The 22,636-nt window shown below is 45.3% G+C and overlaps 2 protein-coding genes across 2 annotated transcripts in view; both read right to left on the bottom strand.

Moving 5' to 3' along the window:
• The window catches only part of LOC309559886 (sulfotransferase 1C1-like), a 231,890-nt gene that overhangs the window by 76,956 nt on the left and 132,298 nt on the right, over positions 1-22,636 (bottom strand). The window lies entirely within an intron of this gene.
• SLC2A8 (solute carrier family 2 member 8) overlaps positions 1-22,636 on the bottom strand; it is a 38,149-nt gene that overhangs the window by 12,324 nt on the left and 3,189 nt on the right. Inside the window, exons 2-7 of the mRNA XM_082264691.1 lie at positions 22,147-22,309; positions 20,397-20,603; positions 5,899-5,998; positions 5,607-5,818; positions 5,373-5,522; positions 5,177-5,285 (exon numbers count right to left, since the gene is read on the bottom strand). Of these exons, the coding sequence (XP_082120817.1) occupies positions 5,177-5,285; positions 5,373-5,522; positions 5,607-5,818; positions 5,899-5,998; positions 20,397-20,603; positions 22,147-22,309 (941 nt within the window). The remainder of the gene's footprint in view (positions 1-5,176; positions 5,286-5,372; positions 5,523-5,606; positions 5,819-5,898; positions 5,999-20,396; positions 20,604-22,146; positions 22,310-22,636) is intronic.

Below are 22,636 nucleotides of genomic sequence, written 5' to 3'. Positions count from 1 at the left end.
GAAAAAGAGGGCATGGCCACTAACAATAACGTGTTTGCAACAGCCCTACCAGGTCGAGATCCACAAATTCCAGGCATGCGGAACATTCAAGTCATGGACGCACATCTAGGCACAGGCGGAGGAGAAGCCGGTCCAGATCTTCTCACCACCGCCACTCACACCGAACAAAGTCTCCATCATCTCACCATCGGAATTCATCCGGAAGTCATCACACCCGTCCCGCTGCTAATGCTTGCTCTGTGTGCGGAGCACCAGCTTTACCAGACAAACTAGCCTGTTGCACATGCTTTAATGAGGCTACCAGGGAAGGAAAAAAAAAAATAGTCAAAAGTCAGACGCGAGAGAAGTAACAGACCTCAGGGAATCTGTGCAGGAATTTTAGAAGTGTCAGCTCCTGACACAGACAGGGCAGCCCAGAGTATGTCCTCTGCGGCCCCGAACCCTCCTCAGAGGACAGATTGCTCATCTGAAAGTCAAGACCTAGAGGTCTCAGCAGGATTTGACTTCTCTCTGGTTGAACCATTTGTAAAGTCTGTTAAAGAAGCAACAATAGGTTGGGACGAAGCTAAGGAAGTACCACATAAAGTTCCAAAATACTTCCCAAACTTAAAAAAGGAACCTTTCCACTTAATAGACGAATTAGAAGACCTTATTAAGAATAAATGGCAGAAACCAGACAAGAAGACAAGCCTGAACACTAGGCTGGCAAAATTATATCCCTTGAAGGAACCCAATGTGAGTACATTAATCAACCCACCAATAGTGGATGTCTCTTTGATGCGACTAGCCAAGTACGTGACTCTACCCATAGAAGATGTGGTGACTTTAAGGGATGTGCTTGATCAAAAGATTGATCTAAATCAGACCAGCCATTGCTTCCGCGGCGGTTGGTAAAGCAAATCCAGCATGGACCTCTAGTATAGAGAAGTCACTTTGTGAAGGAGCACATCAGGAAAAGGATTATAACAGCTCTTCAAGAACTTAAGCTAGCAGGAGAATTGGAAGCAGATTCCTCAGTAGACATCATCAGATCTACAGCCACTGCAATGCTGTCCAGAAGGGCCTTGTGGCTGAAACCTGGAAAAGCCGGCGCGGCCTTCAAGAATAACTGGTGTAAAATTCCATATGGACGGTACTAATCTATATGGCTCCAAACTTGATGCGGCCATTTCCAAAGTAACAGGTGGAAAATTGGGCCTGATACCTTCTGGCAGAAGGTCGAAAACGCAGAAAGGCCCATCTTAGAAGTGCAATCTTCCTGAGAGATACAGGGACGCAAAATCTTAAAGACCTGGGAAAGAGTTCAAAAGAAACTGGAGAAGCACTCAGACTTCCTTTGTTAGACTGCAGAAATCAAAACCTTCCTCGACTGGAGAACACAGAAGTCCTTTTGAGGGTGTGCCGTCCAACCTGTGATGTGGGAGCCAGACTCAGCCAATTCGTTCAGGTTTGGACAGAACATATAAAGGATCCTTGGACACTCTCCACTATACAATTCAGCCACAGATGGAGATTCAAAGGCAAAAGTTCCTTGCAATCACTTCCAGCCAACCAGGCTCCCTTCATCTTCAGAAAAAGAATGTTGCTACTCAAGTATGTACTAGAACTATCCCAAAAGCAAGCAGTTTCAAACAGTCCCTATATCTCAGAGAGGGAAAGGTTTTGACTCCCCTCTATTTCTGGTAAAGGAAAAAAAAACAGTATTTGATCTAAATGATCTCAACAAAAGAAAAAAGAAAAAAGAAATCAATTAGAATTCTTCAAAATTGAAAGCCTACAAACAATCCTACTAGCAATAGTCCTACAAGATTGGATGCTATCCATTGATTTATCGGACATTTTTTTGCACGTCACTATACACCCACAAGCACTTTCAGTTTTGGAGCTTGCCATTCGGGACCTCTACGGCCCCAAGTACCATCACAAAGATCCTACTACCTGTAATCGCATTCCTGAGAATGAAGGGTCTAAGAATACACCATTGCTAGGACGATATTCTCCTTCTAGCAGACAGTCAAGAAGCACTGATCCATCATCACACGATGCTGATTTCAACACTCCAAACCTTTGGTTGGGTAATAAATTGGAAAAAGTGCAACCTACAACCCACTCAGAGGATGATTTTTTTTGGGGGCAGATCTGAATACCAAGTCGAACATCGTGGAACTTATTGGCAGCAACCTTCCTGCCAGCCAAAGACGCTATGAGCATTTTGGGTTCCATGAGGGCGACCTTTCCAATGGTCCAATGGGCCCAGTGGCATACAAGAATTCATTCCTAAGGCAGTGGGATGGAGCCTCAATGCTTCAGCCAATCCTCATCCACAGAACTGAAGCAGTATGGTGGTGGACACAAGCTCACAACCTCAAAAAACATTGACATATAGTTCCTATGAAACCAGAGATTATTACATTGGATGCAGCTATAAAAGGATGTGGTGCCCACTATTGGTATCAAGTGGATCAGGGTCACTGGCAATTCCATTCGTAAGGGATGATCTCAAATATCCTGGAACTCAGAGCAGCCTTCTAGCCTTTGGACCTTCCCTAACAGGGAAATGCGTCCTCCTTCGTATTAACAGCAAGGTAGCGGTAGTATATATCTAGAAACAAGGGGGCACCCAAAGTTGTACCCTTATGTCAGAGGTTCGCCCTATCTTGGACTGGGCCCAGATACACCTAGCAGACTTGAAAGCAGTTTATGTCCCGGCAACAAAAAACCTGTTGGCCGATAGAGCAGGGACTTCTTATCAAACAGTGAATGGTCGCTCAACCCTCAGGTTTTTTCGCTTCTGACACAGACTTGGCAGCAACACCAACGAATGCCAAATGTCTGAGATTTCTGTAGAGAACACTTTACCCCTCGGCCGAGGGAGTGGATGGCCTTCCCCATCCTTGGGATTTTCAGCTAGGCTACATCTTTCTGCCAAAACAGCCGATCGCAAGATTTTTCTCCAGACTAAGGCAGTTGACAGTGATAGCAGTAATCCCTTTCTGGCCAAGCAGACCATTGTTCACGACCCACCTACAACTTAGCCTAGAGGACCCACTGCTTCTTCCAGTCACACCGACTCTACTATCTCAAGGTCAGTTCCTCCAAGTGGCTCCAGAGAAATTGCACTTGATGGCATGGAAGTTGAGAGGATTAGACTTCTAAGTCAAGGATGTTCGGTTGAAGTAGTATCCACATTACTAAAAGCCAGGAAAAGCACCAACACCACTTATGGAAGATGGTGGGAGAGGTTTACTTCATTCACCCATCTGAATGGGTGGAATCTATTATTCCTGGAAGTTCCACAAATCCTTTAAATTTCTCCAAGCTGGTTTAAAGGGTTAAGCTCAGGTACTTTAAAAGTACAGATTTCGGCCTTATCGGCCAAAACAGGTATAAAGTGGGCCCTGCACCCCTTGAGCTATCCAGTTCATGAGGGCATGTCTAAAAATTAAACCCCTGAGAAAAACGAACATCCCTTCATGGGATTTTTTAATAGTCTTAGAGGCTCTTTCAGGTTCCCCTTTTCACCCGGCTGACTCAGTTTCCTTATGGAATTTAACGTTAAAGATAACTTTTCTGATCGCTGTAACCTCAGCGAAGAGTCTCAAAAATGCAAGCACTAATGAGCAAGGAACCATAACTAAACTTTTATCCAGACAGAGTGACTCTAAGACTCTCAGATCGCTTTATACCAAAAGTAGCAACTTCTTTTTACTTTAATTAAGACATAAGTCTACTAGTGTTCTTGGACAATCAAGGCGAACCTCATTCCCTAGACGTAAAAAGCGCTATAAGCACATATTTTTCAGCCACAAGTTCCTTCAGAAAAGCAGACAGACAATCTACTGGTTATCCCTCATGGCCCTAGAAAAGGTCAAGCAGCTTCACCACGCACTATAGCGTCTTGGCTAGGGAAGACCATCAAGAAAGTATATTCACTTCAACAACTTCTGATTCCTGAGGGCCTGAAGGCTCACTCTACCAGAGCAGTGGCAACATCCTGGGCAGCATATTGCAGAGGGTCTCCAGAAACGATATGCAGAGCAGCAACCTGGTCATCCAAAAACACCTTTATGTCCCACTATAAAGTGGACTTGTCTCAGCTAACAGTGAAATTTAGTCAGACTATTATCCAGGCTAATTCTTCTATGCCATGGTAATAAATGATCATTTTCTTTCACCCACCCGACTAGTAAGTTATTTCCCATTGTGTGTGTGCTTCCATGATGTGTAAGGAAAACAGAAAATTGTATACTCCGCTTTCCATAATTTTCCTTTCCTGACGCATCTTCATGTCAGCACACAGAATCCCGCCCTTTCTTAGGTGATGTATGGAGAGAATGCTGCGGGGTGTCTCCCTCTCAGATTAATAGCTAACCAATCTTATCAGGTTGAGGGGGCGGAGTCACAACCCAATGTGTGCGCTGTCATGAAAAGAAAATTATGGAAAAGGGAGTATACAGATTACCATTTTTCCGCTGTGATGTGATCAATTTGAATAAAACCTTTGGGTATTATGTGAAGATCCATTGTGTGCTGGCAAATATGTACGTTGATCTGTAAAGCTTCCAGTCTTCAACTGCCTGCTGCTGCAACACTTGCTATTCTTAACCCTTTTCACTGCCACTGGCATAGAAACTGTGTCAGTGGCAGCTGGGGGGGTTTACACACGCTCTTGGAAGCTGCAGCCACTGGGACTGTGTGTAAATCCCACAAGCCGACTGTCTTGTGATTTAGAAGTACAAAAATACAGTTTTTTTTTTTTTCCCAAATAAACATTTACACAGGGTGCTTTTTTACCCTTGGTTTTCAAACAGGACAGGTTATCTAAAAACCCAGGTCTATCTGCTAAGAGATGGAAGGGGTGCGCATGTGCAATTTGATCTCTTGCTCTTTATGTCAGAAAACCTGGAGCTGCAGTTTCAAGGAGTGGCACCTGCTGACTGCAACTGGTAAAAAATGAAACATATATCTGCACAGCAGCCATCAGTAGGGGCAAAGTATTGTTATTAAAAGCAAAGTCACATACGCTGTGTGTACCTGAGAAGAGGTGAATGAAGTATCTGCTGTCCACCCGAAGGAAATGTAGTAGTACTGCTTACACAGTGCTGTGTATTCATTACTGGTCGCAAGGGCTGGATAGTAATGAAATGATTCCATTTAACCAACAAAGTGAATATACCTGAAATAATTAATAGAATTTTCCTTCCTGCTTTGTCCATGATGAGCGCTGCAACAGCCGTGAACACCACCTGGATCAACCCTACAATGACAGAGGCCAGGCTGCTGTTCTGAAAAATATTTTGAGACACAGTGCAGTTATGGAGCTATTTAGTGTGGTCAATCCTTAATACTGTACACCTGGAGGCACCACATACCTTGAAATTGGCTTCTTCAAAGATCATGTCAGCATAGAACATAATAGCGTTGATACCAGTGAACTGCTGGAAGAACATGAGGAAAATCCCAATGAGGAACGGCTTATAAATGGATGGGTTCCACAGATCTGCCACCTTCAGACTACCTTCCTGGATGGACACAAAAGTGGATGATTACATGGGTCAATCATTAATAATAATCTTCTCTTGGATAACAAAGAGAGAGAAAACTACCTTCTGGTCTGCACTGGACTCAATCTGCCGGTACTCCCATTCATGGTCCACATTTGGCCCCCGCAGGAACCTGAGTGCAGACAAGGCCTCGGCCCTCTGGTTTTGGCTGATGAGGTACCGTGGTGTCTCTGGCATGAAGATCATAAATAGTGCCATAATGACAGGTGGCACTGAGCAGAGCACAGCAAGCCAGCGCCAATCCAGGAACATTCCTGCAGGAAACCATCAGACACTACTTCAGACAATGAGATACACCAAACAATGCCTCCTTAAGTCCACCACCACCTCATACCTGCTATGTAAGATCCAACAATCCCACTGACCACCATCAACTGCACACAAGAGCCCAGCAGCCCCCGAACTCTAGAATGGGAAGTCTCAGATATATATACCTACAAGAGAGAATGGTGCATGAGAGAGGGCTAATAACACAGGTTTTTTCCCCAAAATATTTATTTTAGATGTATTAATGCGGCACTTCAAATCTGGCCGCCTAGGTGATGTCATTCACAAGGCAATTCCCATGGACTCCTGGGAATCGCCTAACACTGAAACCTTGCGTGATTTCGGGCGGAGTTAGGACGGAAAAAACAGCAGCGTACAGTGGCATGATTGGGAGGTGCATGCTGGGTAGCCAGCTGCATTCAATCCCGGAAATAAAGACAAGCAGGCTTCAGATGCCCACAAGAGCAATGGACCCCTGCCAGCTTCCAAGATCAGGTTAGTTTTTAATGATTAAAAAAAAAAAAAAAAAAAAAGGAACAAAAAAAGGTGACAGTATCCAAATGTTACAATAGAAGTGGTAACAATAACGGGGGAGCTTTTTTTTAAAAAAAAATTAATTGGGGGACTGGAACTCTGCTTTAAGTTTAGCTTCTGGCTGAACATTGTCAGTAGTTTGCAGTCCTAAAATAATCATTTCTAAAGTGGAACTTCTCGTTAGAAGCGGGAATGGCTGGCAACGAATCAGATGAATATCTTGAGGGAATGAGAAGCCAGCCTTCTGCAGTTGTGGAAAAAAATGGTATCCCCAGATATCCTGCAGATGTGCTTACTGCAGATCTTTGCAGGACATCAGGGACTGGCAGAAAAAGTAGGTACAAGGATACATTTTCTGATATATCTATTTCAGAGTATAAAGACATTTGTTAACAGTTTTATCATACAAGAAATATGAACCACCTGGGCAACTGAGGTTTCCAATGGAGTTCTATAAAGGGTGATGGCACAAAAATACCAAATGTTCCAGCTTTTTTCTTTATTGGAACATTTGTTTTTTGTTTTGATTTTTTCTAAGTATAGACCTACATTTGTCTAATTCGTTTAGTGTGAAAGTTGTATGTGTAAGAGTAATGACATATATAAAAGGGGGGTTCACCTGCGCTTAGAATATAACTTCTCTGATAACACCTGATAATAAAATACAAAAATGGGCTGCTGCTGATAAAAAAGGAAAAAATTCCTTTAAAATCGTATCTTTATCTACACACAATGACATATTATAACTCCTGTACTGCACTCTGCTACGCAGTTGGCAAAGCTGGAGTTCAGATATGGAAACTGCTTTACCTACTGTGAACCAACCAGGACCTCTTTACAGACTGTACAGCAGTTGACAGATAAACAGTGTAATTCACTAAAGGGTGAAGGGTGAGTTTGCATGCTGACCTATTTTCATCAATGTAACCTAAGTTACTAAATTGTTATCAAATTTTCTGCACAAAGTGGATGCGCAAAATGGAATTTTTGTCTTACTGTAAAATCCATTGCTCTGATGTTCATTGACAGACACAGCTCCTGATCTTCTTCACCATTGGGTTATACTGCCCCCTACAGGAGTAGGACACTAGGCAGAACAAAAGCTTGACTACGCCTATGGGCAGTCCCAGGGGGTATACTTCCACCTTCAGCTATAGGCACTCAGTTTTGTTACAAGCAGTGTCAGAAGAAATCCAACTCCACAGAGAGGTGGGTGCTGGGTCCGTAAATGAACATCAGAGAAATTGATTTTAAGGTAGGACGAAAATCCCATTTTCTCTATCGATCACTGACGGACACAGCTCCTGATCTTCTTAACTGTTGGGACGTCCCAAAGCAGTGTTAAACAAGAGGGGTGGGAACAGCAGGAAAAAAATTCCCCAAAGCTAAACCATAGCCAAGCAGGTAACATGGAGCTCAACCAAGAACAACTGGAGCTCACCTGAAAAAAACAATACACCCTCAAAGAGGACCAAGTCCTCTAAACAGCAGCCTGCAAAACCTTGTGGCCAAAGGAAGCACGTACGACCAGGTAGCCGCCTTGTAAACCTGCATCACTGACGCCTGAAGACAGAAGGCCCAGGAGGCACTAAGCACCCTAGTAGAGCCGTAACAGGGAAAGGAGGAACCTGATCCTTAATTGAATAGGCTTGAAACACCGTCTGTCTGATCCATCAGGAAATGGTCACAGCAGAAGCGGACAACCCCTTCCGAGGTTCTTCCGCGAGTACAAATATTGAGTCTGACTTCCTAAAAGACTCCGTAGCTGCCAGGTACACCCTAATTGCCTGAACCACATCCAAGGAATGCAAGGCATTCCGGGACACAGGGAAGGCAACACAATGTTTTCATTCAAATTAAAATCACAGACAATCCTTGGAAGGAACGACGGACAGGGGTGAAGAACCCCCTTATCTCTGAACTACCAAGTAAGGTGAACGACAAGACAACTCCGCCAGCTCCGACACCCTGCACACAGAAGTGATTGCCACCAAAAAGGCCACCTTTTGGGATAACGCAAGCAGAGGAACCTCCCTAAGATTTTAAAAAGGAGGTTTCTAGAGGACTGAAAGCACCAAATTGAGGTCCCAAGACAGCAATGGAGACTGCACCAGAGGAGCCAAGTGTCGAACTCCCTGAATAAAAGTATGCACCAAGGAAAGTGTGGCCAATGGTCGTGTAAAGAAGACTGCCAAGGCCGAGAAATGGCCCTTGTAAGTACTCAAGGCCAGGCGCTGCTCTAACCCCCAGTGGAAGAAGGTCAAGATCCGAGCCACCGAAAAGGAGCGAGGCTGAACCCCAAGAGACTCACACCACGCAATGTACGACTTCCATGTAAAATGGTAGAGCTTCCTAGAGGTAGATTTTCTAGCTTTCAACAGCGTAGAAATCACTGAATCAGACAAACTATCTTACAGCTTCTGGATTTCAACAGCCAAGCTGCTAAAGCCAGCAACTGTAAAGCAGGATGGAAGATTGGCCCCTGAGACAGCAAATCTTCCCTGAGAGGAAGTCTCCAAGGAACCCCCACAAGGATCAACCCTTTCCCAAAAGCCGATCCTCTGGTCACCGGCAGCGTGCCCCCCCACCCCCAGCTCAGCACCCTGGACCCACCTGAAAAGGTGGTATGGCCACCCCATGGAGAAGGGGAGGGGGGCAGATGAGGGTGAAGTGTCCGCAGGGACCGCTGAGAGAGGGAGGACGCTGCATGGGAAGGAGGAGAACCCAGGGGTCCAACCGTCCCAGAGAGGGAACCACATCCACCTCAAAACACTCTAGGGGAGGGGGGGGGGCAGCTACTTACCATACCAGGAACAGGGTGGGCACCACTCCAGACAGAACCTCCTCTCCATCAAAATGGGGGGCTGTCGGCCAGGAGGAACGCTGTGACATTTAACTCACAGGCCAGCCCCGTCCAGGGGGGCTATGTCGCGGCCGACCTAGCGTGGAACTGAGACCTGCGCATGTTTACTGGCCAGACTGAGGTGACCACTGGGATTTTAAAAAAGATCCAGCCCGTCGCCCCGTCTAGCAGTTGATTTTAGATTCAAACAGGAAAAATCCATTAAAAAAAAGGAAAAAAAATTTGGCCAGGACCGAAGATGATCCCAGCAAGGAACTAGGTCCTTACTTCTGACTAAGCAGAAAAAGTATAGCCTATAGCGAAGAGTGGGAGTATACCCCCTGGGACTGCCCGTAAGCGTAGACAAGCTCTGTTTCTGCCTAGTGTCCTACTCCTGTAGGGGGCAGTATAACCCAACGGTTAAGAAGATCAGGAGCTGTGTCCGTCAATGAACGATAGAGAAATATTCTTTTGAAAATTGCTGCATGTATGAACACATACAACATACGCATTTGAATCTGCAGCAAAAAAATAGAGTTAGGTACCTGGTAACTCTTTCTAAGAAGTCTTCCAGGGAAGCATCTGAGAGATAGGCTCCTTCCACCTGTAACAGGAAACACAATTGTCCACCATTATAAAATTAGCTGCCTCAGTATTAATAAAAAGCACCAAAGGAACTCCCAATAATCTTTTGTATCTGAGTAAATGTTTTATACTGTCGCATAGGGTGGGAACTAGTGCTGCCCTGGAAGACTTCTCAGAAAAAGAGTTACCAGGTACCTAACTCTATTTTCTCTAATCGTCTTCCAGGGCAAATCTGGGAGGATGTAGCAAGCAATACTTACTAGGGAGGGGACAAAGCCTACAGCACTTTGCGAACGAATGTCTGGTCCTGACTGGAAAGGTGGCATTTGCGATAATGCCTCACGAAAGTACTGAAGCTCGACCATGTCGCTGCCCTGAAGACCTGCTCTGGTGTTGCCCTGCCCTCTCTGCGACTGAGGAGGCCCATGCTCTGGTCAAGTGTGCTTTGACCCCATTTGGGGAGGGGGGGGGTAAGACTTTTTGCTTGAAAAGCCAACTGTATAGCCAGCTTAATACATCTGTTTATCATGTTTTTAAAGGCTTGTTTCCCCTTGTTAATCCCTGAATGGAGGACGAATAGATTGGAAGATCTTAGCCAGTCTTTGGTCCTTTCGAGGTAAGCTATAAGTATTTTTCCGATGTCTAATTTTGCGTAAGTCTCTCTTTTTTTGCTGTTTATTGAAGCTAGGAGAGAGGGGATAATCATATTCTGTGTTCTGTGAAAGGTCGAACAAACCTTTGGTATGAAGACTGGGTCTGGCGAAAGGACTATTTTATCCAACTGGAACAGTAGGGTTCCAACATGGATAGTGCCTGTATTTCGCTTCTATGTGACACTAGGCCCACTAAGAGTACTGGAACGTAAGGTATTTGTCCGATTTGTCTAGTGGTTCGAAAGGAGGAGAGAGGAACCCTTTAAAGGACCATGAAGAGGTCCCAAACTGGGATTTGGCTGGGCTTTGCGGGCCTGGCTTCTAACGCAAGAAGGAATCTTTTTATAAGTGGGTCTTCTGCAAGTCTGATGTCCAGGAAAGAAAAAAAAAAAAGACCTTAACTTGAACTTTGAGAGTACTGTATTATGGGAGATATTTTTGTCCACCACCTCCTGTAGGAAGCCTAAAACTGCCGGGAAAAATGTCCTCTGTCCGGGCTTCCTTTGCTTTCGTTCCAGGAGACAAACTTCTTCCTCACTTTTTCATAAATGGCTCTGGTGACATCTTTTCTAATGCCCAAAATGGTGTCAATTACTTTGTCAGACAAACCCTTCCTCTGTAACCTCACCCGCTCAGTAACCAGGCTAAAAGCTTCATGACTTTGCAATTCAGGTGGTTGATTGGCCCCTGGGATAGGAGATCCGGTATATATCTGGCAGTGTGAAGTGTGGTTGGACACTAAGGTTCTTCAGTTGGCTAAATCGTGCTCCCTGGGGCCAATATGAAGACCTCAGTTGATATTTCTTCCCCGATCTTTTTAATTACTTTTGGGTTATTGGGAGAGAATGCATAACACAGACTGTATGACCAACTTTGGCTGAATGTGTTTAATCCGTGATTGCCGTCCGTAGGATCTAGAGAGATGAATAGATGGATGAATAGATGGATTCCATCCTGAACCACTTGTACTGTAATGGATGTAATACTGGTTATATTAGTGAAATGCCTATTTCACCTTATGGTGCATACCTTATGTATATATGTTACTGCTGAGATTCACTACCTTACTCAAAATGCAATTAGATCACCCCTCCTTTCGGAGAAGCAAGATGGCGATTGAACATGGAGACTACACCCAAAATAGGACCTCGTCATGTCCTGGAAGAAAAGCCTAGACACATAGATACTCCAATCATCCAATCACCACCTTATACGTATTATATATGACTATTTCCTGGAAATAACTTTCCTCAGTCTTTATAAAGATAAAGAGGAAGTAATAAAATCAGAATGAACTATTTTGACGATTGTCAGAGTTTGGTCATTTCAGTGTGCGCACATTAATCTCACCAATTGGGAAGGCAGTAGATATATCTGAGGACTGTTCTGGTCCGAATCCAACACATTTTGGCACCCCAGATGGGACTTTGGGTTCTGAACCAAAGGTAGCTGATCGAGAGGAAACCGAGAGGAGTCAACACAGACGAGGGCAGAGACTGATCACCTCTGAATACGGTAAGACATACTTTGAACCTTACCTGTATACCGTCTCTGTGTTGATTAACTTTGTGTCCATATCAGCTGCCTGCGGTCAGCAAAGACAGGTAATATAACTTGCCCAAAGTCTATTAACAAGGAACCTGCATAATTTATATCTGCTGCCTATTTTTGTTATATGTGTGTTTGTGGTGGGGTGAGGAGAATGTCAGAAGGGAAATAATCACAGGCGAAATAATTGGCTGGTCTTGATGCAGTGGTTACAATTGATCACAGACTCCCCTCGTCAGTGCGGTAAAGCACGCTCATCAGTGCGGTAAAGCGCGAGGTAAGGAGGAGAGGGGAAATGCCAAGGAACACGCTCAGCGTGGAGACCCTGTGACGGGGTTCATTCTGACAGTTTTGGTGCCCCTGTAATGTGTGTAATGTGTTCTGTTATTTAGAGAAATTAGCATTTCTTTTGCTGCGTGCAAGTGGGATTGAGAAATGGCAGCTGAAATGACGTATTGAATTTAAGCTAGACAGATCTTCAGTACTTGCTTCCTCTTTCTTGCATAAGAGTTTCGAATCCCCCCCAGCAGCAGCGATCAACCCCTCCACTCTACGTACTTTTAACTTCCTCTTTTTCCTGTGTAGTGCGACGTACAGTGGAACTAACAATGCCAGCATTAACACACATATGCAATTATTTCTGTAAAGTTCAATTGTTTTGCCATTTATTGATATTGAGTGTAATAATAGTGGATAAGAACACTGTTTCATCATCAAAAACGTTTGCCCGTAGCTCCCATTGCGCAAGGGAAACTCGGTGCAAAAGTTCTGAGAATTGGCTACTTGCCAAGGGGGGGTTCAAGTGTAAATATCTTTGTCCTATGACAGTTATAGAACGAATTTTTGGACATTAAGGGTTACAGCAAGTAACGTGACCATTGAACCCTATTGGCAATGAGCCAAAAGTTTTTAAGTAGATTAACTTTTCATCTGATTGTAGAATTTAAATTATATTTTAAGGGCACCCTCCAGTGAAGAAGGGGAACCTCTGGTCAGAGTTTTGAAAATTTGGCACTTTGCAAAAAGAGGGAAATCAGTATCAATCAGGAGGAATTACAAAATCATTCACAAATTGATTGCCTGGATAGCTCAGCTGTGATGTCTTGTTCTGATTGTGTGTGTGGTCTTTTGTTTGCTATCACCAAAGAGGTTGGGGATTAGTGAAAGTCAAGGAAGGTGGCTATTTGAAGGCTCAGTTGGGCCACAAGCCGCTGCTCCCCAGCACTCCTGAACTGCGTGTTGTGAGATTGAATGTACATTACCCAGTGAAATGAGGGTTTGGGTTACCCCTTGAGCAGATTGAGCAGAGAGCAGAAAGAGAGGATTATCAACCCATTAGTTGCCAGTACTGACCCTTCTGGCCGTTAGCCGGGACAGCAGCAGAAGAACAGGAAAGAGGGAGGGACCTTGGATTTGAGCCCAGAGGGGGGAGAGGAACAAGTCAGAGAAGAAAAGTGAAAAGTTATACCCCCCATTACAGCCCTTCCCTACAAGTCATTGTTTTTCTCATAGGGACAGCATCTGACTTCCTCATGTGCAAAGCCCAACCTAGTACACTTCCTGTTGACGGCCATCTTGGTACACCAGGAAGGCCTAACAAAGGCCTATACCCTCCTCTGCCTATATTCAGTTCTCCTTGTTCTAAACCAGGATGGATGATTCCTACCACGCTCCCATCCTCCCCGGATTACAGGTCCAATATATTAGTTATGGAGAAGCATCCAACTGGGGCGACTAACTGCAGATGACAAGGGCACCCACTGATTTAACCCCTAATCCAAGACTCATAGTTCTGAGGACTTAAATTGCTCTTGCCCCAACTCCAGTCCCGGTTACCAGCCCGGTTACCAGAAGGGGCACGACGACATATGTATGACGCTTTTACCCCGTCACAAGCAGCTACCTTAATGACAAGTCGGATACAACAAACTTATTCAACTGCCAGGAAAGACTTGAACAGCCTATGTCAAACTAAGACAGAATCTACACTCGACCACCACCCCTACCCAGTACCAAGGAAAGGATCACCAGCTATAACTGTGGGAAACAAGGACACTTAAGAAGAGAACGCAGGGCTCCAAGACGTCCCAGTTAAGACAAGGATCCCCGTGATGGACAACAACAACAACCACCATGCCCCAACTCCCACTAGGAAATTTGCAAATCCGTGTCACCCCTTATGACAGTGTGCTCAAATGGTACTAATATTAACAGTGTTTCTAAGCAACAATGAAAAAAAATATTAACCGAAGTCTCAACAACCCCAGAGACAACATGCGAAGATCTGGCAGAAATTTGGAGCGACCCTTTGATCACCTGATGTGTGATCACTTGCAGAAGTGGGGCCCACACAGAGAAGAGGTGAAGTTCTTTCTGTGTCATAAGGAATTCGCAGCAGAGGGCAATGATCAGACGGCCCGTCAAGCCCCAAACCAGAGAAATGGTCTAGTACTTTCCTTTCCACTGTAGATGTTTCCTGTGTCCTGTTACTGAGCCACTCTAACTGGGAACATACCCTTACTTGCCAGATTTGTGGTGTCTTCTACATGCACATTGAATCTGCTAGGAGCTGATGTGCTGTCCAGACTACAGGCCTTGATCATTTTCACGCCTGAACGAGGACTGCAGCTACATACTCCTCTATCCTTAGAAGACTCATCTGCTTTGTGTTCTCTGCCAATCGTGATGACATTTCATGAAGGGACAACTCCAGGTTCAATACCACAGGACCCGAAGACATCAGTCAGAGTCATAAGAGTACCACCTGTCAAGGTGCAACTGAAACCTGAGGCACTCCTACCCAGTAAACCACAATACCCTTTGAAGCCAGCTCAATTCATAGCTATTTCAGCATAGGTCGAGACCCTTTGTCTAATGAAGCTCTGATACCCTGTACTTCTAAATGTAATGCCTCAAGGAGCCTAAAATTCCCCATCCTGATTTGCTAAGGCAATGACATCCATTTGAGACACATGGATCCAACTCCACCCAGAGGTTGTGCTCCTTCAGTATGTGGATGATCTCTTGCTTTGTGCGGGCACCCAAGAAGAGGCATCATCAACTCGCTCTGAGAGCCCCCTTTGCTACTTGGCCGAACAAGACTGCAAAGCCACAAAACACAAGAACCAGTGGTGCAAAGGCACAGTGGTCTTTCTTGGTCACTGCATCTCAGAAGGCACACTACATCTTACCCAAGAACAAGTCGCAGCAATCAAGGCCATTCCAGTGCCAATGGGTCAGAGATCCCTCCATCCCATCCCTCCATCCTTGCTGGGACTGATCTCCTACTGCTGTTCCTGCATTCCCGATGCATCCCTACTGATGCGACCCCTGTATGATGCCCTGAAGACCGATCCTTCCCTACAATCAACAAAAGCCCTCACCAACTTTGAACTTCTGAAAGACATTCTGTCCGTGGTCCCCGCCCTCCACCTTTGGAACTATGAGAAGCCTTTCAAGCTATTCTCGAGAGAGAGGGACATGCCACAAGACTACTATTCTTGCCGCTTGGACCCCGTGGCTAGGAGTGGCCCTTCCTGGTTAAACTGTTTTTGCTGTCCATACTCTGCTGGACAAAAACTTCAGACCTCGTTTTAGCACATCTGCTTGTTCTGGTTTCGCAAGACAATGCTGTTTCCCAAAGTGTGCTCTACTCATCCCGGACAATGTGTCCCTCCAGCGAGTCACTCTCAACCCGGCCACACTTCTGCCGTTTTTTCGAGGGGGGACAAGAAGGAGAATAAGGAGAAGGACAAGAAGGAGAAGGAGAAGGACAAGAAGGAGAAGGATAAGATGAAGAAGGTGAAGAAGACCCCTATAAATACTCCAGATATGCAGACGAAGAAGGCAAGTGCCATACTGGTGGCCAGAGGGTTCCTGACAGCGGCCGGAACACCATTGAAACATGGCCCAGTAATCAAGGATTTAATGGATGCACTATTCCTGCCTGAACAAGTGGCTGTCTTGAAGGTTAAAGCACATGGCAGACTGAATTCTCAAGAAGCCATAGGGAACCACTTGGTGGATATAGCGGCTAAGCAAGCAGCAACAAACCAACGAAAAATGGCCGAAGTGGCCGAAGAGGAGAGTGAATTTCCAGTGCAGATGCCTTTGGCAGTGCAGATGCCATCTGACAGGCTATACCTAGCTTCTATGCAAGGGGCGGCTCACACAGATAAAAGGAAAAACCCGTTTACCAAAATATATGTATTCAGCAGTCATCCAATGGGAGCATGGATCTGCACATCTCTCTAAGAACTTAATGAATTCACTGATCAGCAGATATTACTGGGCCCCAGGATCAGGAATAACCACCTTAACCAGAAATTACTGTGCCTCATGTGCAGTATGTGAAAAATGCAATCCGGTGAGGACAGAAGAGACACCGCAGAAACATTTGGCGAAACCCCTGTATCCATTCCAGAGGATACAAATTGATCATATACAGATGCCATATACAAAGCCCTAGTGGTGGTAGACATGTCCTCCGGTTGGCCAAAAGCCTACAACGTTACAAACATGACAACCAATGCCACAGCCAAGAAATTATTCAGTGAGATATTATGTAGACTTGGGGTCCCAGAGGTGGTAGAGAGCGATCAGGGCCTAGCTTTCACAGCAACCCTTACAAAAGAGATTTGGGCATCACTGGGAGTTCAGTTTGCTCTACACACCCCATATCACCCTCGAAGTAGTGGGAAGGTAGAAAGGATGAATGGTACAATAAAGTCTAGGATGTTAAAAATGTCCCAGGAAACAGGGATGAGTTGACCAGACAGTTTGCCCATTGCCCTGTTCAGTGTCAGACACATCCCCCAGGGGGAAACATGCCCGTCTCCTTATGAAATTTTGTTTGGTTCAGCCCCCAGACTCAGCTGTTACTTCCCGCAGCAGTTGCAGTTACAATCTGATGTGTTAACTAGTTATGGTACACGTTTGTCTAAAGCAATAACTAATATCAGTTCGAGTATTTTCCTCCATTCCAGACACAGAAACAGACCCGGGAACCCACAGAAGACAAGATTCTGCCGGCAGCACAATGATTGTGCTATATATCCTTTTCTTTAAAAGTCTGATAAAAAGCTCAGCAGGTGATTATCACCAAACCAGGTACGCAACAGGCGGCCACCACTAGGACAAATGGTATCATTACATTTTTGTACAATTCATCCAGCACACAAGCAGTTCCATTAACTTTTTGATTTTTGTAGTAGAATACTCCTGATAAATAAACTGACCTAGCACCCAACCGCAGGAGGAAGCAAACAGCTCCCTCCGGAAGCTTTGACCCTCATGTGTACATGAATAGGGGTCCCAAAGGGGGTCCCCGATGAATTCAAAGCCAGGGATCAGGTGGTTTTGAGTCTCTTAAGTGGAAGAAGAACTCAGGTATTACATACCCTTGATCTCAGTATTGTAGCTGGATGAGTGGGTGGCAGAAGGTGCTCGCCCAGGTAGGTGTAACAGTACTAATATGATGGAAGAGGACAAACCCTTCATCTCTCTGTAGTCACCCCTATTCATTATTTCACAGTTCAATAGGGTTATAGGGATAGATAGCACCTGACTGCCCTCTCCAAGCTGTATCGAGGGGGGTAGTGAGCTAGTTACTGCTCTTCTCTATATACAGCCTCCAAAAAAGTTCCGGTGGAGTATGGGCCAGGTGAATAGGCGCTCTATTAGTAATAGGGACAAATTGAAATAGACATTTCAAGGGGGGAAACTGTAATGGATGTAATACTGGTTATATTAGTGAAATGCCTATTTCACCTTATGGTGCATACCTTATGTATATATGTTACTGCTGAGATTCACTACCTTACTCAAAATGCAATTAGATCACCCCTCCTTTCGGAGAAGCAAGATGGCGATTGAACATGGAGACTACACCCAAAATAGGACCTCGTCATGTCCTGGAAGAAAAGCCTAGACACATAGATACTGCAATCATCCAATCACCACCTTATACGTATTATATATGACTATTTCCTGGAAATAACTTTCCTCAGTCTTTATAAAGATAAAGAGGAAGTAATAAAATCAGAATGAACTATTTTGACGATTGTCAGAGTTTGGTCATTTCAGTGTGCGCACATTAATCTCACCAATTGGGAAGGCAGTAGATATATCTGAGGACTGTTCTGGTCCGAATCCAACACAGTACTTTATCTTTTTGTTGAGCAGTTTGAGGTTCAGTTTGAGTCTTAGAATCCATCAGAAAATTATGTGCGAAGAAAAACCTGTTTTTTCCACTCCTGGCGGGACAGGGCAAATCACTTTCTGAGTCAGTAAACTTTCTAGTGAGAATAGGAAAGGCCTCCGCACGGTCTTTGTTTCTTGGAAGCGTTGTCATCAGGTGTTCGGTTGGGGGGTGGCCGGAAAACTCCATTGAGTAACCTTCTGCAACTGTGCGGAGAACAAATTTGTTTTCCGTGGCGTTTCTCCACTGATGCACAAGGGCTGCCAGTCGGCCCCCCATCTGGAGACCGTCATTGTTTCCTGTTTCTGGTAAAAGAAGGCTTGAGAATGAAATCTTCCTTGCTTTTTCTTTTTTGCAGGGTCCAGCCCTTTTTTGCTCCCGCTTACAAAAGGGCGCCTTCCCCTGTTTCTTATTGGCCTGCCGGAAACCTTTATTCTTGGCTGCGGTCCTGTCCTTGACCGATTCCAAGCCTGGCCTGAACAATAAGTTGCCTGTGAATGGAATCCCGCATAATCTATTTTTTGAGGCAATATCCCCTCCCCATGACTTCTTCAGCCACGGGGCTCTCCTCGCCGAGTTAATTAGGGCTGTGGTTCTCAATGAGACTCTGACCGCTTCCGCCGAAGCGTCTGCTAGGAAGGCCCAGGGTGTCTGCACTAGCCCGTAGTAGATTTCTAGTGTCCTCTGCAGGAAAGAGGGTGGAAATCTGAGCATAGAGCATCTTTTGACTTGGAGACTGGGTCATCTGAATCAGCTTCCTGCTCTGCTTGATCCACCTCCTCCCCACTACAAGAAGGGAGGGATGCCCTGCTAGTAGACGGGCCACTGGCCTGGCTAGTACTTGCTGGGACTTCCAGCTTCTCTATGGCTCGAGCATAGTGATCCAATGGTGCGTTTTATTTCCTTTTTGAAGGAATAAAGCATATTCTTAAGGAAGCCTTGTGATTCCTTGACAACCATTTTGTTAATGCATTTCTGGCAGAGCGGTTTCTTCCAGTCTGCTTGAAACCTGTGACTGCAAGAGGCGCATGCCTTGCTGCTGGTCCTTGCCCTTTTCTCTTCTGGGGCCTTTGCCTGCAAATAAGCACAGGGGGACCCAAGTGAAATTAGGCGGTTGTTGTACCCAAACGCAGTGTAACGCTTGAGATGAGGTTGAGACAAAGGTGACCCTGGAGTGCTCTGGCTTACACCTTGGAGCTTACCTGGTTCACAGGATCTGCAGGGCAGGGTGGTAAAGCGTCTGACATGGTCAGCCACACTGGGACACTGCCTAGTGCCCTTTTATCTGCTTCCTGCCCCTGCTGCAGCCCTGCCCCAAGCTGACCCCATGCAGGTTGGTTGACACATACCTGCATTCTTATTCCATTCCCCCAGTGTCCGCAGAGCTTCCTTAAGCTTTGTTGGTATTCTTCTTATATTTCTTTTTTCCTTTTGCTATTTTGAATTTCGTCATGTGGCAAAAGTGGAAGTGACGTCACCTGCTGGGTGAGGCTTCTTGCCTTCACCAAGATGGCTGCTGGCAGGAAGTCATCCGGTTGAAGTGATGCGGAGGCCAGAAATAATGCGTGTTTCTGGCCCAGCCACCATCTTGCTGCTCAACTCCACGCTGCCTTGCCGGCATCCTGTCAGACATCCGGGGAGTAAATTACCACAATGCTCCATCAGCTGGGGGGATGATTGCCATTCCCCTAAAGGGATGAAACCTTGGGCGAAATGAGGCGGCTGGCTCCGTTGCTGCCCCTGACCTGACAGCTGCCCAAGCCCAACAGGACCAGATAGGAGGCTGGCCAGGGAGTCCCCTGCAACAAGCACAGGGATTTAAAAAAAATAAATAAATACTGGTGCAGCTCCTGGAGGAAACACAAAAAAACTGAGGCATGCAGGTATGACAGCTAATTTTATAATGGCGGACAATTGTATTTCCTGTTACCGGTGGGAGGAGCCTATCTCTCAGATGCTGCCCTGGAAAACAATTAGAGAAATATTGTATTAAATATACTTCAGGCTAAAGGCAACTTTCTCCTGTCAGCTTAGGATGCTCATACACACAAAATAAAGTTTACAGATCCCAAAGGAAGCTGATACCTGACCTTTCAGAGCATAATCTATTGCTGTCCTGAATCGTAAAATTAGACTGGCTGCCTCCTGAAATATATGTTTGAAAGGGTTTCTATTGCTTTACATAATATAAAGAGGAAACTTACAGGTACTACCAATGAAGTGATGCCACTGGCCAGCCCAGAAACCAGTCGTCCCCCCAGTAACATCCAGACATTCTGTGCAGATATGATCAAGGTGAAGCCCAGAACAAATGGGATAGAGCAGATCATAAGGGTGACCTTTCGGCCTATCCGGTCCACCATCCAGCCTCCAAACAGTCCTCCAACGGCAGCTCCAATGGTGACAATAGACTGACCAGAAAAAGAAAAAAAATATGGTGCTTATCCAATAGCCGACAGTAGCCAATCAAAATTGAGTTTGCTATAGGCAGTGAGGAGGTTATCAGTGCAGTGTAGAGTCTGTGCAGTCACCATACTACTAACTAAAATTGCATAATGGAGAACTACTAGAATGGCACATGCTGGGCTCTATGTAAATGAAGAAGAAAGTGGCACTTCCAGACCCAGGAACTTGGAAACTTGAGTTTATTTCTTCAAATCATAGGTACAACATCAGACAAGACCACAAGACAGACTGGACAGCAAACGCGTTTCACACCTTGTGCTTATTCAATGAATAAGCACAAGGTGTGAAACGCGTTTGCTGTCCAGTCTGTCTTGTGGTCTTGTCTGATGTTGTACCTATGATTTGAAGAAATAAACTCAAGTTTCCAAGTTCCTGTGTCTGGAAGTGCCACTTTCTTCTTCATTTACATGGATTCCTCAGGTCACGGACCTTGGTGAGCACCCATTCCTACAGGACTGCCACAGCTGCTCGGGATCCATCTGCCTCAGCGGATTGTTTTCAGAGCGGTGATTTGTTTCATTTTGGTTACATGCTGGGCTCTGACAGATAATCTACGTGATAAAGACATGCCATTATCAGCGATTTAGCAATCAGTCAACAAAAGACACAACAGACACTCAGTGATATGGCAGAAACAATTCATGGATCAGTTGACACAATTCCACATTGGCCAGCAGCAATTGGTAACTGCTAATGTTGGTAGTTGTATAATGAATGACCGAGCGTAAGGTGCTGATTTCTCACTTATTTGTGACCGTCACACGAATTTATGACAAACCATCAGCAAAATGACAGATAGCTGCACTTCCTCTTTCTTCACCCCAAAGATATGATGACGAGGAACAAAATCTCTGACTCTAAAATATTCTCTGGAACAAATGTCATTTTAGTCTACAGGACTTTGAGACCAAAAAAGACAGAACACATTGAAAACTGGCATCTCCATCAAATCTACTACTCAGCAAACAGTCGGCTACTTCATCCAACCCAAAGTGCCCTGTCCGATCCTCTGATTCCTCCTATCCCCAGTGATCCATCAACCTCTCCCTCTTCTCTAACCAATCTGTTAGATCCTCTCTCCCTTCTAAATGACACATCAGATCCGCCCTCTCCTTTAATGGACACGTCATATACCATCTCACGGATCTGTCCGATGCTCCCTCTCCTCTCACTGGTCTGTCCGATGCTCCCTCTCCTCTCACTGGTCTGTCCGATGCTCCCTCTCCTCTCACTGGTCTGTCCGATGCTCCCTCTCCTCTCACTGGTCTGTCAGTTCCTCCCTCTCCTCTCACTGGTCTGTCCGATGCTCCCTCTCCTCTCACTGGTCTGTCAGTTCCTCCCTCTCCTCTCACTGGTCTGTCAGTTCCTCCCTCTCCTCTCACTAGTCTGCCCAATCCTCCCTCTCCTCTCACTGATGTCAAGTACAGTTATGAACTGTGCTGTTTCTATTCCTTAGAACACGAATGTACATAATAAAGGAAAACTCACTCCAAACCATGATGCTGTGCCCTTATCCAATATTAAACGAGGATCTTCTGCATTCTTCAGATCAGAGATGGCTGGAGAGCTGAAACCCAGGACAAAACCAAAGCTCAGAGGACCCAATACAGCAGCCAAAGTGGCCAAATACAGATTTCTGTTCTGCACCTTCCTGTGGGAGGAAAACGAGAAAAGGCTTGTTATAAGATAGTGTCAGAGCAGGTGCACTGAGCCATTCTCTTCTATTATAAGACAGTATCAGAGCTTGTACACTAGACAATTCTTTGTGGCTTTTTGACAGTGTCAGATTGTGTGCACTGGGTCATTGCTTGCTTTTACATGACAACATAACATTGTATGCAACGAGCCCTTCTTTGTCATTATAGAACAGCATTAGTTGGTGTCTGAGCATGCACACTGAATAATTCTCTGCCATTATAGGTCAGTGTCAGAGTGTTCACACTAGACAGTGCTCTTTTTTCATATGACAGTATCAGAG

Source organism: Pelophylax lessonae (genome assembly GCF_965119305.1).
Source record: "Pelophylax lessonae genome assembly, chromosome: 7".
NCBI lineage: Eukaryota > Metazoa > Chordata > Amphibia > Anura > Ranidae > Pelophylax > Pelophylax lessonae.
The sequence above is the reverse complement of the archived record's forward strand: the minus strand, read 5'-3'. Positions and strand labels throughout refer to the sequence as shown.